This window comes from Acomys minous, assembly GCF_964271855.1.
Source record: "Acomys minous genome assembly, chromosome: 4".
Taxonomy (NCBI): domain Eukaryota; kingdom Metazoa; phylum Chordata; class Mammalia; order Rodentia; family Muridae; genus Acomys; species Acomys minous.
Genome location: NC_140486.1, coordinates 123,136,775 through 123,156,432, shown reverse-complemented (window position 1 = coordinate 123,156,432; position 19,658 = coordinate 123,136,775). Strand labels below are relative to the sequence as shown.

Here is a 19,658-nt window from a genome sequence, read left to right as displayed (position 1 = left end):
ATAACAAAACATTTTAAAGGATGAGACAGTGCTATCTAAATAAAATCAATAAATGTTTCAAAAATCAAACACAGCAAAGTACAGAGAATAGAAAACACTCTGTGAATAAAGCAATTTCTAAGTACATTTTTCAAGGTAATTGCATACACGTATTCATTGCTAAAGCTTTCTGCCAGTTGATGGATGCTAAGAAAGAGAGTCACATTTCTTTAGGGATGTGGCCACTGGTAGGCTGCCCTTGCTCCAGTGATTTACAGATGGCAATAACTGGACTCATTAGCTTATTTGTCTAGGAAGAACAGAGGAAGATAGGAGGTAGAGAGGAAAACATTATGGGGTTCACAAAAGGAGGGGGAGCTCTGTGGAGGGAGGTGGCAGGAGGGGAATAGGAATAAAATGCATGGTTTATAAAGCAGTAAAATGGTCAAAGATATTTTTTTAAACTTCATAGTACTACAAAACAAAACAATAAGCAGGAACACGTGAAAACATACCTGTTGGAAGAAAGAACAAGGGGAGATGTTAGTAAAAGTTGAGGGAATTTATAGAGTGACAGCAATCAGAATATATTATATACATGTATGAAACTGTTTACTAACCAAGTGACAGCACACGCTGGTGAGGATGCAAAGAAAAGGGAACACTCCTTCATTGCTGGTGGGAGTGCAAACTTGGACCACCACCTTGGAAATCACTCTGGCTCTTTCTCGGAATAATGAGATTAATGCTACCTCAAGACCCAGCCATACCATTCCTGGGCATATACCCGAAAGATTCCCCACCATACAACAAGGACATTTGTTCAACTATCTTCATAGCAGCCTTATTCATAATAGCCAAAATCTGGAAACAATCTAGATGTCCCTCAGCCAAAGAATGGATAAAGAAACTGTGGTGCATTTACACAATGGAATACTACTCAGCTGTTAAAAAGAAGGAAATCTTGGAATTTGCAGGCAAATGGAACTAGAAAATATCATCCTGAGTGAGGTAACCCAAACCCAGAATGAGAGGAATGGTATATAGTCACTTAAAGTGGATATTAGCCCACCATAGATGTCCTTTGAGGGCCTCCACCAAGCAGGGGATCGGGCAGATACTGAGATCGAAAGCCAGCCAGACTCTTGGTTGAGACCTGGGAGTTGTATGGAAGAGATGGGAGATGGAAGGATGGAGGTGAGGGTGGATTCGAGGTGGGGTGAGGGTTTGTTACAAGCTCTACAGGGAGACTATCAAGGCTCACGGATCTGGGCCCAGGAGTCCTCCACAAACAGATGCACCAACCAAGGACACTGCAAGCAGAGAACATAGACTTCCTTTTCCGATGTAGCCGATGGACAGCTCATTCTCCACATAGAGAAGGGCTCTGGAAAGCTGGGGACTGCCTCTGGCGTGAACTCTGGTGCTCTCCATTTGATCACTGCCCCTCGGCAGAGAGGCCCTGTGGGAACACAGGGAAGGGCATGCAGGGTATCCACATGAGACCTGATAGGCTGTGGTCATATGGTCAGGGAGGAGGACCCCACCTGTCAGAGGTCCAGGGGAGGGGAATACGGTGGAAAGGGGAGGGAGACTTAGAACAGAGTGATAAGAACAAGGGGATTATAATTGACACATAATGTAAATAATTATAATAAAAAATTATACCCTTACCAAAAAAAAAAAAAGCTTAGGTAATTTATAAAGTGACAACAATCAGGATATATTATATACATGTATGAAATTGTTAACTAACCATTAGTTAATTAATTAAATGTGTTCCCTAAAAACAAAACAAACACACAACAACAAAAACAACAAAGATGGATATACAGTGAGAATCAGTTCAGTAGTAGAAAAAAACTACCGGTCCTTTACAACTCTTTGATCTATCAACTTTTGGAAGGCAATAATGCAGAATTATTCAGTATTATCAGGCATGGGGACTAAAAACTATGATGTCATGGTACTTCCCATTTGGACAGGACTCCTCTGTGTTGACAAAGGAATGAAAAAGACAAGTTATCTGCTAACCACACATTCACCACCCCAAAATTCATGAGTGTGCATAACAAAGCCTGAATAATTATAATGAGCTCTGCAATTGAAAAAGAGAATAAGTGGAACATGTAACTAAATGTTCATTTGCATTTCTGCTATCCTGCTGTGCAAATGTCACATCCCTGCTTTGTGCAGATGTGCTATGTTCTTGATTAAGTCTTATTTATTTTCTCTGAGAGTGATTTCCAGTTCATTATTTTCTTTGGACTTTGACTGTCTTCACAAACTTCTGAAGAAACAACTTTAATATAGTCGGTTTGAGAAATATTCACAGCTCATTTTCACCTCTAAAATTTTGGAGTCTTGAACCCATTTCAAATTTGAAATATTTGAGCCCATATTCGAGCAAAATGACAGTGCTTTTAGCAATCAATCTTCATTAAAAGCTTTGTAATGCATTTTACATCTGATTACATTCCACCGCCACCCCACCCCCAACACAAGCAAGACCAAATCCACAACCATTTTGAAGTACCTGAAATATCAGTAATATCATTTTCTGGCTGGAAAAATGTAGTCACCACCTTAACTCTGTACCAGATGGCTTCACAAACTTAAGCTACCGCCATCAAGAATTAGTAGGTCTTGCAGGTGGGGAAAGTTGAATGCCAGAGAGACGCAAACTCCACTAAGAATCTGAAAACAGGCCGACCTTATAAGAGATATAAAAGTTAGTATTTACTGGCTAAAATAATTAAAACTAAAACACTTAGTCATTTGCAGTTAGAGGTAGGAGGAACAGACTTTGAAAAACTCTTCAATAATCCACAATTTTTGTTGTGTTGTTATTCTTTAATCATTTTGATTTTCATTTTATCTAAAATTATTTTGGTTTCCTTAGTTTAAGTTTAATGGCCTGAGGACATTCATGGTACTTGAATAACAGTTACCTCAGTGTTGTGTTTTGAGATGATGGCCCCTCAGATAGCAATGGTTCTCTCCTTGGAGCACTTAACACCAAGATCAACATGACTATTGTAGTCCCCAAAGCGTCAAAAGCCTTGAACCTGGTCCACTGGCCAGCCTGTGTCTACTTGTTAAATTTCACAAAATTTTATAGCCTTGTGCTTTCTAAAACCAGCAACTTCTAACTCGCAAGCAGTTATAAAGTTTATGGTATAAAATATTTTATATCAGAAATTCTTTCCTAATTTCTCCTGTTCTAGCTGGATGTGCTTCAGTGTCTTCAGGTTTATATGTGGGTCATTTATACCATTTAAATGTCTAACTTGTATTCAGCAGTTATCAAATACTCTGATATCATTATCTTTAGGATTCTATAACTTTAAATATTTTATGTGCTTAATTTTAATTCAGTAGGGTTTCGTGAGAAGTAAAGATAAATATGGTGTGTTTATTTTCCATATATATGTCTTAATAAAAAATGTGAGATTATCATATTTCCCCAAACATTGTGATATTTGCAATGTAAGTTTATTTGTTCTGTTCTTTATAATGATTTTTGAAGATACCTGACTAAACTTGAAGTTTTGAAATTCAACAGAATTTGAAGTCATGGTATTTTAATCATGTGTATTGTTAGTAGCTTTCTTGTGTGGTATGTTTGTTTTTGTAATTTTAAAACATGTTTGTTGGTAGAAACAAGGACATTTTGTACAGTGAATTGTTTGCCACATTTGAAGCCATCTCCACGAGGAGGTTCTTTGAGGTAGGCTGGGTGTTGCCAGGGTTTAACCTGTCTCATTGTCAGTGAATCTTTAAAATAATAAAAACATATTTAGATGCCATATTCTGTATGTCTCTGAGGTTTTTGAGGACATTGTTTATTTTGCCTTATCTTTCTATACAATCATATCTATCTTTTGTACCTAAGACGTATATTCTTGTGATAAAAATAGACTAAATAGCCAAAACCCTAATAATATAACATTTATATAATTCCTGATTGTGTCATGGTTCTTCTTGCTATAGGTAGTTTATTTTATATATATGTGTGTGTGTGTGTGTGTGTGTGTGTGTGTGTGTGTGTGTAATAATATAAGTGTATATGGAAAAAATAAAAAATGTTTAATTAAAATGTATATTCACATTAACGTAATAATATAACTCCTAGCATAAATTGACAAATGCAGTGGACCTCACAGTAAGAGTATTTGCCACTACGTGTTAAATCAATTTAACAATTTTTCTTTACTACTTTGAGACCATATATTTTCATACTGTAGTCTTCTGAAACTAGAAACCTAAAATGAAGAGAATCTAGTCTCATCTTCCCTGATACACAGACGCTATAATGAGACATTGTAAATGCCTACAAACTGAAACATTCTGATATTAATAAATATTCATAAATTTAAAAAGACAATATATCAGATAGCAACAACAACAAAAGCCCTTTGACTTCTCATGACCAGCAAAAACAGAGTTGTTTCTATTTTGTTTTATCTTTGTTTACAACAAGTAGAACCTATTAGAAAAATTCAAATGATGCTTCTTTGTTTCAAGACTCAAATTCTGAGCCACCTTTTTATTAGAAGACCATTTTAATCTTCACGTCCTAAGTATTTCATAATAGGATTTTAAGTTACAAGGTGACATAATAATTGCAGAGGATTTGCAGAGCTTTTTAGCATGGGTAATTTTAGGGTTATTCTGTACAACATGGGAGATAGCGGTAATATTGTGTGTCATCATAATGGAACTTGTTACCGTTTTGCCAGTGGAAAATTATGGCTCAAGGTTCAGTAAGCTTTTCATGACATACACACACTTTGGAACCATTTTTAATTGTATCCATTCCACGATATCCAACGTTTCTTATCTCATCAATAACTTTCCTTAGATACTTTTTATTTGGATCTCAAAATGTCCCATGTTTATTGTTATCCATCGGTAAGCATAGAAAATAATATCCCTAATGTGCTTTGCTGTGCTCTGGTACTGATGTCAAAAATATTGACTTTAATGAGCCATATCTAGATCTGTAAACGCTTGTCATTAAGGAAGTCACGTTGGTGTCTTTATTGGAGGTTGTAGGCTACTTTCGATCACATATGCCAGAGAAGGTAAAACATATTTGTGGTTAAAAAGTCCTTCTGAAACATTTCTCTTATGATATGCACAGGTCAGCCAAGGCTGAATCAGGAAGGTTAATCAAGATTCCGGGTGCAGCCAGTTTCCAAGGCTTACACTTCAGCACTATGCACATGACAGTGTGAAAATAAACTATGGAGTGTGTGTGTGTGTGTGTGTGTGTGTGTGTGTGTGTGTGTGTGTGTGTGTGTGTGAAGCACAACTGGAAAAACATGGATACTTTTCTTGCAAGTGTTTTTCAGAGAGACAATTCTTCTGTGTTTGCAAAGTCATTGGTTATGTTTTCTTTTCTTGTCTTTGAGATACAGTGAATAGTAGAATATCAAGATGAGTCATTTTAATACAATGTTCATTTAGCAGAACAATACTATTTGGTTTCCTTCCTCTAGGACTACGTTCTATCTGGTCTCAGTTGGTTCCCTACCCAAGAAGAATCAGACATGAGTTTTGTCTCAAGCGAAGGACCTTAAATCCAATCATAAAGTCATTGGTTTCAGTCATAAAATTGGGTCTCTATTACTCCAGCAGAGCAGATCACTGTTGTAGGTCATGGGGTTTGAAGGTTGCTTGATGAATATATTTCTCCTCTGCTAGCATACTGAGTACCTTCCAGAACCATGGACACTAGTCAGTAGGGGTGAAGGCTTTAGTTATTATGTACTAGTGCATCTTCTCTGTGTTCAATAAGATATGGTGTCTCAAGAAACAATGCTTTAGTTTGTGGAAAACAACCAGTCAGTAGCCTTGATAATAGTCTGAGATGTGTTGGAGTTTCTGTGGGGCTCCTTTGGCCAAGGTCTCCACTTAATGTAACCCTTTGCTGGCTCTGAATGTTTTATTTGGTGGCATAAGAAATCCAGTTGTGAATCGTTGTCCCATTATTTAGTAATTTCATTTAGATTGCCTTCGTGCATGTATAACTTTCCGGAAGCTTCTTCAGAAGCAGCTTCAGAAGCCATAAAAGCTCCTAGTGTTAGTCATCCTTTTTTATATTCTCCCCCTTATGCCTCTCTTCCATTTCCCTCTGCATTTAATGCTCCCACACCAGACTCCCCTGCCTAAACCAATATATTCTATTTCTGTTTCTTAGGGAGATGCTCTCCTCACTTCTAGTCCCTTCCCAGGTGCCTAAGCTCTGTGGCCATCTTGAGTGTAGCACACATATTAATGGCTCCAAAGCTAATATCCACATACAAGAGAAACATACAATGTTCATTTTTGCAGGACTGAGGTACCTCACTCAGGATGACTTTTCCAATTTATATACACTTACTTGAGAATTTCATTATTTTGTATATACATATACACATATGTATATATATATAATAGTCTTTTTCTCTTATATTTTGGTTAGCAATTTTGTTTTTATATTTGTGTGTGTTTCTATGTTATTGTTTTGTTTTTTGTTTGTTTTTGTTACTGTTGTTATTGTTTGTTCTGTGAAGGAGAGAGAGAAAGAAATAGCTTGGCTGGAATTGAGTGGGTAAGGAGTTTGGAAGTCTCTGGGAGGAACTGAAAAAAAAAGAAAATGTGTGATCAAAATATTTTTTTGAAATACCATGTCCCTAAAAACTAGACCTCACATAGAATGATTAGAAGCGGATTAGTAAAATAAGGAAGCCCTTAACTGGAATAAAAAACACAGAATTTCTATTAAAGTTACACTCTAGAGATCAGTGTTAGTGGCAATACTGTAGGTTAGTGGGTTTCATTGTCCTTGTATTCAGCAAATGATGTCTGTCAATTTACTCATCAATCTCTTAATTCTTTACATGTGAGTGTAGACAACAATTTATTTGGATAATTATATTAAAGATTTTTCAAGCCATGCAATTCCCATAGACAAAGAAAGGAAATTTATTTTCATGATTTCCTAAGCCTTCCAAATAGTTAAAGTGATGGTGAAATTGCTCAAATTTTAGCTGAGACTGAAGATTCAATAATATACTCTGGACCTTTTTCTCAACCCTTTATAACTATTTAGATTATAGTGAGATTTTCAAATACTTAAGGCATGTCCCTGAATCAATTTGCCAAAGGTCAAAATTAGTAATAATTTGACCAAAAGTAATATAGTAATAAATTGGCCAAAGTAGTAATAAAATGACATTTTGGGTATTAGGTTGAATCTAGCTTCTTAGTGCATAGGCATTAGTTGTATACTTTTCTCTGTAAAAGTAGTTCTTAAAAATATTCTACTTACAGTTTTTATTATAATCCATATCTTCTAAAAACTGACTGATAATGTTTGATGTTTTATTGTGTTTTTACATAATCTCCCATCCTAATAAAAAATTAAAACTTATTTTCATATTTAACATTGGCTATCTAAGAGACATGACGAATCTGGAAACTATAACTCTGGAGTGGAACATATTTGACCTCACGTTGATGGCCGGCTTCTGTAGATCTCTTCATATTATAGAATTTATGCTCTCCGGCTTTATATTTGTTCCCCTGCACTTCCTGCAATGTCAGGCACATTCTCACTCAGCGAGTTGCCACATAACCAGCCCTGGAGGAGTAGTTAGTTCTCTCACTAGTTGTTGCGTCTGGCCTTTGCCTGCTCCATTTGGAATTTTATTTATGCAGCCTTATAATTTACTTTTCAGCTAATACAGAACAATTTTGCTTTGTAATGTAGAAAACACTGAAATCTTGCTAAAAGTGAATATAATTTTAATACTATTACTTAATACATAAAGCAGCTAGGTCACTTAATAATATTGAGCCAGATTTCTGCCTTGTTTGGGTAGAATATGCATTACCTAAATGAATTAGAGATTTTTTTCTAACCTACTGACTCGTTGACCAACGTGCTCAATGATTTTCACCACAGCAAATACACACTGACCTGAGTGAATGCAGAGATATCTGTGTATCATTAAATGGCCGTAGATTCATCTGTGTGGCAGTGGTGTGGTGCCTGGTGTCTGATTAAAAAGCATAGACTGATGTCTACTTTCATCTACTCATTTTTATTTTCTCTTTGGGTCTTGTCACTAGCAGCGCACTCATGCCTTCCTGCTGTTCACGTGCTACCAGCCTTGATTGTGTTAGTTCTCTACTCTGTGTGGCCCCACAACCCAAGGGTGTAATATATTACCCTTTGCAACCATAATCCACATATACATCATTCCTTGGGCATCGAGATGTGGTTCCTATATTGTTTGGCTTAATACTAAAGAAAGCTATAACCAAATATCTCAGGATTGTCAAAGTATGTGTGGAGCGCTAATAAAATGAGCTTTATGCTTCCGTGAGCTGTGGAGCGAATGGGAGAGAATACTTAGCAGTTATCCAAATACACCTTTATTCTTATCTCTGGACCATTAGTTTATTTAGATGTTTTCTAAGGCTTAGGCTTAATTGACACCTCTCATAAACAAAGGGAATAAGTTTGCCACGCTAACAGGACAGGGCTTATCATTATGTAATAAATAGTAACCTATCATATTGAGTAATCTAACTTTTTAAATAGAGAGGATATAGTTTCCAACTACTGCTACATAGTTACTAGAGGCTTACATTTGAAACACATCAAGATATGTGATAAGGATTCTCTGTATAAAGTATCTTTATGTTATTGCTGTGACTTCTCTTTTATGTTTAGTGTTTATTCACTTTGTTTTATGATTAATCTCAATAGTCAAAATTTAAAACCATAAACAATGCAAATTGTGTATTGTTTTACTAGTCAGTTACTTCAATATATTACAAGTTGTATAATACACATCTTAACTGCTGTGCCACTTTCCCATCTGAATAAAGTTCAATTTTCAGTGTGATGTATACTCCAAAATCACACTTGCGCTAAAAATGTACTAATATTGAAGTGTAGGAAAAAGTATTATTTTTTTGGTATCTTACCTGAATCCAGTAAAGGACTAAAATTTGTAATGAGAACATGTTGAAAACAAAAGGAAAGTATAAATATAAGCTTAAACTATTTTAAGCTGTTACTGTAAATAATCAAGAAACATTTTGAACTATTTAAATTTTGCATAGGTGCTGTGAACCATTTATAAACACACTCTTTATGGTCATTCTTCACATAAATCTTATTTTATTTAATATTTTAGTGTGTGTGTGTTTATTTTTGTGTGTATGTGATACTCATGAATGCCAGAAGAAAGTATCAGATCCCTAGAATTAATAGTGTCAGGTGGTCATCAATCCTCAGGATGTGTACTGGTAACCAACTAAAGGCCTTTGGAGGAACAGTAAATGACAATACAATAGTAATTTTAAATCAATGGACAACTCAAATTTATAACATGAGAAATAAAATGATATTAAGGCTTTCAATATTGGCTTGAATAGTAATAGGACTATAAGTTGCACCATTAAAATGTTTTTATCCAAGATTAGCAATGTACTTCTAGCCTGAAAACTGTTCCTTTTGTTTGCTTGCTATAACCTTTTTTTTCCCATCCAGACTTCTTTTTATTGGGTAGTAAATGTTATAAATGTGCACACAAAATTGTCTTCAGCTGTAAAGGTGCATCAGCTGTAATGTGATACTACAAGAAATTTCATATTCTGCTAAAGGAACACCGTCTCCTTCCTCTCTGTACTGCCACAAATGATTTTGCCGAGGATGAGTCACAGTCCCAAGAAGAACCAGATATTGAACTTTGTAGAGAGGAAGCGTGGACCTCACTGACAGGCAGTTCATCATGTCCCCACATTAAGGTATTAATTTCAATTTCAATCTCCCTGTAAAACAAAAGGAAGACTTTTTGATTATGAAATAATGACTTTACTGAAGTGACATAAATTATAGTTGAAGACATTACAGTTACACATGAATGGCCACTTCCCATCCTTACACGGAGTACATTTCCTTCCAGGAGAGTTTACATAGCGCTTACAAAGAACACAGACTTTCTCAAGCTAGGTGCTATTTCCATAGAGGAATTATTGCCAGGTTTGTATTAGCCAAACATTGCCACAGGAAATTATCCTACAATATTTTCAAGTAATTAGTACGCCATACTGCTTTATCTCAAGCTGGTGTTGGTGTTAATATTTGTGAAAGAGGCTAAAGCTTAACATTAGCATTTAAGAACAACATCAAAGTTATAGAGTATAATATTTTACAGTCCTCTCTTTTTATTTATCTGATATCTAATTATATTTCTTATAACTCAACTTCAATTTGTTCAGAAATACTTTAATACAACTACACACATCATTGTTATAAATGATGCACTAAGATTTATTTTCTCTGCTGGAAATATAATTCTAAACACAGCAGTGTCGTTATTTTTTGTTTCTTTTCTTTCTTTTTTTAAACGATGTTGGTATCTGTGATGCATGCAAATTCAACAAGTACTTGGTACATCTATTTGTGGTCAGCCACACTAGCAATGGAAGGCATGGGTTGTCATCAGGGTGCATTCTACAGAAGTAAAGATTGAGACATGAATTAAGGATTCAAATTGTCTGGAAGTTGTAACTTGAATTAAAGAATGCAACATAGTCAAGAGTGTTCAGTGGAGAGATATCATTGATATTCTATGCATAGTGTGTATTTCACTTTTATAATCAGTCCTTTTAAAATTTTAGCATGCAAAATATTCACACATGTAATATAAAATAAATAAAATTTTTAATTAATTTAAATAAAAATAGATTTCATTAAGGAAAATGGCTTCTAAAATGACCTGAATATTACTAAATATACTTTAGGTATCAGTTATATTAATTAATGTTTATTAAATATTTCTAAAAATAATGAAATCTATTCAGTGATCTGAAACGTGTTCTTTTTTGAATTTTTATCTATTTTCCATGATTTTACTAAATTCAGTACATAAACTTTCTCTAGTTTGCAAAGTAATTTAAAAATTAATTGACCAATATAAGCTATATAGCTATATTTAATTAAATTAAATTGATGAATACCTTGAATTTTTATTAAAAGTTTATAAAAATATAATGAGCATACAATAAAAATTCATCCATAACACACACATATTTAAGACATGAGAGCAGTTGGCATGTTTCCCCTAATGTGTAAGCTTGCGGTATCATCACAGAATGTGACAGAGAGTGTTGTCATCACCACAAAATGTTTCTCATTGTCTAGGGATCATCTCTTTCTTCTTCCTACATACACACTTGTCTCTAGAAAATGTGTAATACAAATTAGGTTGGTGAATTTCTCTGTTCTGTTTGTCTTATAGAGAACAAACTCTGAGAACAAATGACAGGGACCACTGTCTCAGATTCATCTGAGTTCATCTTGGGAGTCCCCTTGACATCCTGTCCTGAGGCAGGCTGACTCCCTGACCCCGTAACAGCAAAAAGTGGAGGTACCTAAAACTAAGGGTTATCCCCGCAGTGCATCCCTGAGAGTAGCTAGGAAGTAAATCATTTCCAACAGAGGTTACTGCTGTTTACCACAAAATATAAAAATAGCTCAGTGGGAATTAGAGCTAGAATATTATCTTTGTATAAGCAGTTCTCTACACTGTGGAAACCTCTCAATTTGAAATAGTACACATGACTGTTTCAGAAGTACTTCCTCAGTCATTTCTGCAACAGGTTACAGGCACCTGACTTGATGATATTTTCCTGTCTTCTTCTTCTTCTTCTTCTTCTTTTTTTTTCCACAGAAGCTTTCCTTGAAGGGAAACACTGCTCTACCCAGAACTTTAACTCAGGAGCTCCTGCCGATTAATTTATCCGGCCTTCCACCGTTGACTTCTGCTGAAGGATTATTATGGCCTGAATATGAAATGTATACCTCACAGGCTCGTCTGTCTGAACACTTATTACTGGCTGGTGGGACAGTTTATCGGCTCTCTGGAAGGTGGAGCCTTGCTGGGAGAAGTTTGTCCCTAGGGGTAGGTTTTGAGGTTTTAAAGTCTAGCCACACTTGCTAGCTTCTCTGAGATAAATATTTACCACGACTGATGAGCGGTTACAAGTGAGGACTGTTGTAAATTCCTAACATATTAGACCTCCAAATCCTCCAGGAAGAGTGCTTAATCCTTCAGTCAAAAGCTATAAGTCTTATATTGAGTAGACTCTGGAAGGTACATGCTCCGTGTTGAGACGAGGACAGGAGAGGTGAGTCCTTGGGGCTTCTCTGTTTTGTTTTGATTTTGATAGTCTTTCAAAAACTATCTTCATTTCTTTGCAGGTTTGTACATATGCTTGATGTGTTTTTAAAGTTATCACTGGAACAGAATGGTCTATGGTGGCAGCTCTGCAGCACTACTGTCTTCTTGGTTTCCTAGAAAACAGCTTTATTCCTATCAGTGAATCTGTGCAAATGTTTTCATTGCCTATTTATGTTTTCTAAAATATAAAACTACTTTTAAATTTGACCCTGATTGGTAGAATGTTATAGATAGTTACTATATAATTATAAAATATATTATAATGAGAAAATATTTCCTTTGAGTAAACCCTTACCAAATTTTCTTTTTTATAATTTAAAGTAGTAAGTTTTTAACTATAATAATTTCACTACAAGATAACATATTACATAATTATTGCAAAAGCAATATAGCTTATTTAATTTAACTTGATTAAAAATTAAAAAGTAGTATGTTACTGTTAAATGTTTACATTGGGCAGAATGTTTTGATGCTATTGACTCAATTAAAATAATCAAAGCATCTCAAGATAGAAACTTTTGCAGGTTCTGGACAAGATGATAAACATTTTGATCTATTATTGTTAAAGTGTTAATGCCTATAGAATCACTTTTCAGTTCTGAACAGCAAAATTTGAGACCAAAAGAAGTGAAATTAAGCTATAAGAATATGACTGAGAGGCAGTGATTTCCAGAATGCAAATATATATAATAAACAGATCTTGATTTAAAATTTATGCCTCCAATATATTCTTTTCAAAATAATTCTGAAGTTTTCAAATCAAACACACAATATCTATGTAACATGTATCAAATTCAATTGCAACACTGTGGTTTACCTTGCAGATAATAAATATTGACAGTTGTTTTACATGAGTAATATATTCTTCAACTTCCATATGAAATACAAACTTGTTTACATTGCAAGAAAAAATGCATATTCTTTTACAATCTTTTTCTGTGGCTGATTGTTGCTGAAAGCAATTACAAAAAAAATGCAGTTTGTAGCAATATAAATTTATATCTAACTGCACAGTTGTAACAAATTATTAATAATGATGTGAGACTTTCACTATTTGCCATGCTCCATCCAAAACATTCCTTTGCATTTTATAATTCTTTTTACATCAGGTGTCAGATATTTCTTTCAGTTGCTTGATGTTTGGAATTATTCCGTGGCTTTTTGTAAATATTGAAATGTAGCAATATTGTCTTTTGAATATTCCCAAGCCCTATGAATCCCTGAAAATATTTTATATATACAGTAACTTTATGTGTACATATATAAGCTGTACAAGTTTAAACATGTTATGTTTCCTGTGGTTTTTTTCTAACATGTTGTCCAATTGTTGACAGTTCTGAAGAATTCTAATAAAAATGTAAATAAAAAGATAATATTTAGAAAAAATTAAACTTTATTGAGGGGCTTTAATTCACATGCCATGAAATTTCCTCCATTTAGTATTTCAATAATTGCAGAAAATTTATAAATTTTTACAGTCATCATAATAATCTAATTTTTAAGGTTTTCTGATAGATTAGCTTAATTTCTTTTTACATTTGTATATATTTTTTCAGTTAAACAGTTGTGGGTTTTGCAGTTTATATATAATCTAGAGGATTATTTTTATAATATATTTTGATTGTTTTCTTCTGCCCAGCTTCTCTGAGAACCTCCCGACCGCCCCTCCCATCAGAATCTACACCACTTTTTGTTGTTGTTGTTAAAAGCCAAAAAAGCATCTGAAGATTACACAATAACATTTCTACCATTCTAAAAATAATCATCTTTCTGGTTTAATGGGCATTCTCCATTCCCATGAAAAGACCCAAAGAACCAATGATTTACTCTATGCCCTTACAGATTGACTTTTTCTAATTATTTCCTGTGCAATCATGTCATATGTTACCCACTCTATCTGTCTTATTATGCTAAGAATAGGGTTTCAAGATCCATCAGTCTGAGCGTGTGCATAAGTACTTTATTCATTTCCAGTCTGTTCATTGTTAGGAATCTCATGTCTCTGTTTCCCCACACACCTTTTACAAAATCAAACTATTTGACAGCGGCATGCTTGTCCTGCATCTCTCAGAAGCAGCTGACTACATGTTTCCTGTATCACTTCCTTGGCCACATCTCAACAGCTATGTAAGTCAGGGTCTCAGTGAAGCACAAGTGTCACATCCAACTTCCTCCCTTGCATGAGCTGGAGAATTGATCCTCAAAAGGCAAAGAGTGCTGTCTTTGCTCCTAGTTCAGATTCCATGGCATGCTAACATGGGAGTTGCGTTCACTGTGCACGTGCTCTACACGTTCCTCTACCAAAGACATAGCGAGAGCAAAGGCTCTTCCATATCTATCCCCTCTATTTTCCTGGTGTTATAAACACTGCACATATTTCATTTAAGAGACCTAAAATGAAAAATTCCCATACGCACTGTGAAGTAAGAACACAAGGCCCAGTAGATTATCATACTTGTTTCATATGATCATTAGTGTTAGTGGTCAGACTTTTAATGTTTGAGAATTGCATACATGTGTGCAATGAAATTTTAGTATGTCTGCCCATATTACTTCAACTTATTCCATAGCCTCACCAACAAACACAACACTCTCTGACATGTATGTATGTATGTATGTGTGTATGCATACATATATGATAAACATGCATGTGTATTATATATATACATATATATGTGTGTATGTGATAACAAACAAAATACAACTAATGCTCATTCAACTTAATGAATATGCATGTATACCTGTGCATGGGTAGAGAACTATCCACTAAAATATCAGATATTTATTAGTAGCCACACCCACGAAGAAGAATGATTCTCTCTCCTCCAGTAGCAATACTCAACTGCCAGTCGCCACACAGTAAGGAGTAGAGATTAGGAACAGCATCCTTCATCTATGCTGCAGTATTTTCTGGGTTAATCTTTTACAGATTATGTAGGTAACTGTAACAAATGAGTTCACAAGGCCACACAGACAGAATTTCACAGCACTTCTCCTGGCCCTCTGGCTCTTCTACTGTTTCTGTCCTGTGGATTTCCTGAGCAATACTGGGTGTCCTGGATGACATGGATATCACATTTGGAGATGAGCCTTCAAAGACTCTTAATCTTGGTACTTTAATCATTAATGTATCTCTGTGTTAACAACTATATACGGTAAAAATGACGATTCTCTGAAAAAGTATAAAAATAGCCTACATATATGGATATATACATATTTAGAAGACAGTTTTGACAATATGACCAGAGACTTTTGAACAGAAAATTTGGGTGTTTGAACAGAACTTTAATAAAGGGCATGAAATCCCTTCCTGTGGAATGGGTTCCATACGAAATCAGAATATTATGATTACCCTATATCAGTTATGCCACTATTGCACCAATGGGCACATCTTGACTGACAGGGAGGTAATGGAGTATGCGGGATCAAATGCTGGGTAACATCAATGCCTTTTCTCGCCCACAAGTCTCCATAGCAACTTCTGAAACTGTGAGAGCTAGAAAAGAAGGAATGCCTTGGTTAAGGCTTAATCAGACAGGGGTGTCGGAGTCTTGGAGAAAGCAATGATTTGGAGAAGGAGAAGGATTAGTGCAAGGAAGAATATATGACAAAACCACACAGAAAATATTGTGCTGGCTAATCGTGGCTGTCAATTTGAATACGTCTGTAATCAGCTAGAACCCAAACAGATGGATAAGCCTGTTGGATCTTTTAAATGGAGATGACCCAAGCTAAATCTGAGCCAAACCTAATGGTGGTAACCTTAACAAAACGACACTGAGTATGACAGCTTTTGCTCTTTGCCTGCTTCTGATCACTCTTGGCTTCAAGAGGCATTCTTACATTAATATCATAAGCTCCTTTCTCAGGATTCCAACATAGACTGAATACCAGCAGCTCCTTATGAATTTCCCTAACACCAGATTGGACCTCCTGAGTGATCCAGTCAGGAGAGGTTATACAACTACTAGAGTCTTGTATTTTCTGTGGGGATACAGCCTTTGTGAGGAGACAGCCAATTGTAGAACCACCTGGATGGCAGTCTCCAAGCCACTATAGCCAATCGTCTTTTAACATATATATTTAGTTGATCAGTCCTGTTCCTTGTGAGACCTAATTCTCACAACTTAACTAAAAGGAATAAAGGGATGGTAGGATACGTGTGACGTAAAGAAGAAGGAGGACACTTGAGGTTGGCTGATTAAGCAGTCATGGTGCAGACAGGATGAAGGGCAGGAGCTAGGTTGGGCTAGCCTAAACCAAGAATGTACATAAAAGACTTATGAAAATGCACTAGTTAGTAAGATAATCTCTAACTATAATGTAAAATAAAATTAGTTCAGGTGTTCCCTCTATTTGTGGACAATAATACTTGTAGAAGGCAATACTTCTAAAAGCATTAATACTTCCAAAAACCTGTAGTGCAATTCATGGGATAGTTCTCTTTGGGTTGTTGGTCAGGGACGCCTCGAATGACTTGCCAAAACTACAGGTTACAGCTGTTGTTTTTGTTAATGGTTATTTTTCATATTCTTGTTATAAACTGATCCATGTTAACAAAAGTTACCTTTTTTATTAATACTAATATCTAGTGCTAATAAAATGTTCATTTAATCCAACGAGATATCTGCTATCTGTTTTGCACTTTTTCATGTCAACAATGACAGATACAAGTAATAATGAATTTATCCACTCTAGGGTAGAAAATGAGACGCCAGATACAGACCACTGGTTTACTTAAGACAATAGATAAGGGATCGGGGTGAAAAACAACCAGACGTATGGAAAATGGATTGCATAAGAGTAGAATACAAAGCTTCTATTTTCTTTCTCTGTTGTGAGGTAGCACTACATTCACATTTCAACACCACTCATGTTGGATTATAAAGCCAATTACACATATGTGTGTGCCTGTATGTGTGAGTGAAATCATTAAGTATTATTAGTAAAGGAACCACTGTGTCCAAATCTTATTTCTCTCTAATTCTCCAGGAAGAAGATGGCCATACACTTTTTACTCTGCTAGCCAATGGAAAGAAAAGCCCCATGTGTTTATTGTGTGTAGAAAGCTTTCACTCAGTAAGGCAGGTTTATGTTAGCATTAAACTTGAGACCATGCAAATTATTTCTTACAAGTCGCAAAGGGCTGCTAATGAGTATCACGGGGAGAATGCTCTATTGCTCACTATGTGGTTTCAGAGCTAACATTAATCCAGAGTCTGTGTGAATGTGGCTCCCTAAACACAAAAGCCTTCCTTTCCTTAATTTTTGTCATTTGTTATTTTATATTTAGAACAAAGAAACATTTTGTGCAGCTCTGCTGCCATACCCAGGAACAAGCACAGTTAAATCCTGGACAAGGAGACAAGTAGAATTTTTTGAAAGTTCGAAGGTCGTCTGAACCAATTCAAATGCAGCTGCAATTGGAATGGAAGGAAATGTTTAACTTGGACATAATGAAAGTGCAAAATAAGTAGAATGAGAAGCAGGGACCAGTAACAGTTTTCCAACACGAAGCCTAATCATCTGGTTCTCAGTCTTCTGAGTTGTCAGACCTTCAGTGTCCTATCAGAGTCATGTCTCCTCCCTATTCGAACTATTAAAGGATGAAGTGAAACAACAGAGAGAATTTCTTCTTTCTGAGTGCCACATGTTGACTCCTCTGTGTATGTGGTATAATCTTCTTCTCATATTCTTAGAACACTTGCTGGACTCTGATTCCGAAATGCCTGAATGCCAGAAACAATGTAGTTTGAAAGGACAAGAGTTAAGGTTTCATAACAAGAGACTTAATGGCTTAGAATAACAAGAGGTTTCATGAATTAAAAAAGTAAACATCAAAACAGTGAAAGAAATCTTTGTCATACCTTTGAAATATATATTTCAGGAGAATTTGATAGACCTTGGTGCTAATATACCTCATTCATATGATTTAGTCACGACTTCAGGTTATCCTTCATGAGAAATTAATTGACGTGGTCCATTCTGAGGAGTCATTCATCTGAGCCCATAGCCTTAACATCCTCCAACCATTGTGGCAGATTGGGGGAAAGATATTTTATTAGGTGGATAGATGAACACAAAGATATATGGAGCAAGGCGAGAGAAGGTAATACTAAGATATTATTTTTTTTATAGAAAATAGAACACTGACCTCAACAACTGGACACTACTATGTTTGTCTTCTACTTTGCAAACTTGTTCCTCTTTTCAGAAATATTCTGAGTCTTTTAGTCAAGGTTTATTGAATCCTGAGCCAGTAACTGTCGCATTCCCAGACAGTAAGTAATATCAGCATATTGAAGGAGCAAGGTTGATGGATGGCATGAGTTAGTGCTGTGACTAGAGAAAAAGCATCATTTCCCATCTTTTCAGATAGTTTCTTAGCCTCAAATTATACTGACATGCTTTTCTGGCTGTTATCATTTGGTTAAAAGAGACATCATGTCCAAAAGTCATAAATGTTGAAGTGTAACATGCTCTAAACAATCTCAGTCATTTCTCAGGAATTAAGAAAAACACTACATAATGTAACAATGCTAAGGTTTTACAAAAACAGAAATTAGATGAAATGAGTAAAAAATACTTTAATTTTATCATGTAGTTTGAAAAAAAATTATACACTAAATATTAGCACTTAAGATGAGGGATAGAAAATGCCTTCAGAATTGACTAAGGAAATGGCAAGGGCTTAGTCCATTAAGATAAGAAAATATATTAATCTTTTACTTTCAGAAATCACAATTTTCTGAGTTTAGATTATTAGTCTAGTTTTATGCCATACATTTTGATAACCTCCTGGTTAACTTTTGTGAGGCTGACAAAGGCTTTCTGGCGGCTTTACATCAGGATCAGTGGATTACGGTGATTTCTATAGAATCATAATTTCTACATGAATAGAGACTGAAGCCATTCACGGCTGACGATAATGACTTCCAACTTCATCATGACAAATACTCATTGGAAAAATATAATCAGCAGACACTTCCTACCATGTGCGAGTAGTGTGGTGGAATTTTCAACTCAATGCAGAATGCTCCTAATGAACAGCTCCTGAGAACCATGTGACTTTGACTAATTAACATAACCTCTCTGTGTTTACACTTTCAATTCTGAAAACAGCAAAAGATAATGCTAGTATCGTATCCTCAAGGAGAAGGAGCTCCATCTACTAATCAAGTAATTACCTCACCGCTAACTAGAGCAGTAAACACCACAGAGATTTCCACACCGATTTATCTTCCTGACATTTTAGAAATCTCCTTAAAGTTCCATTTTTATGTAAATAAAATAAACACAACTTTTTAAACCAATTATTATCCTTCTCAGTCTGGAAATTCTCATTATGACAGGAATCTTCTCTTCATGTGCACTAATATTTAATGTACTTAGGCCACAGAAAACACCAATTCTATCATTAGAGTTATGCAA

The 19,658-nt window shown here is 35.3% G+C and overlaps 1 protein-coding gene across 1 annotated transcript in view; it reads left to right on the top strand.

Moving 5' to 3' along the window:
• LOC311596025 (uncharacterized protein) overlaps positions 1-17,710 on the top strand; it is a 28,092-nt gene extending 10,382 nt beyond the window's left edge. Inside the window, exons 2-4 of the mRNA XM_084779240.1 lie at positions 9,646-9,789; positions 11,718-11,948; positions 17,521-17,710. Coding sequence (XP_084635366.1) covers positions 9,646-9,789; positions 11,718-11,948; positions 17,521-17,628 — 483 coding nt within the window. The 3' untranslated portion in view covers positions 17,629-17,710. The remainder of the gene's footprint in view (positions 1-9,645; positions 9,790-11,717; positions 11,949-17,520) is intronic.
• The last annotated feature ends 1,948 nt before the right edge of the window (positions 17,711-19,658 follow it).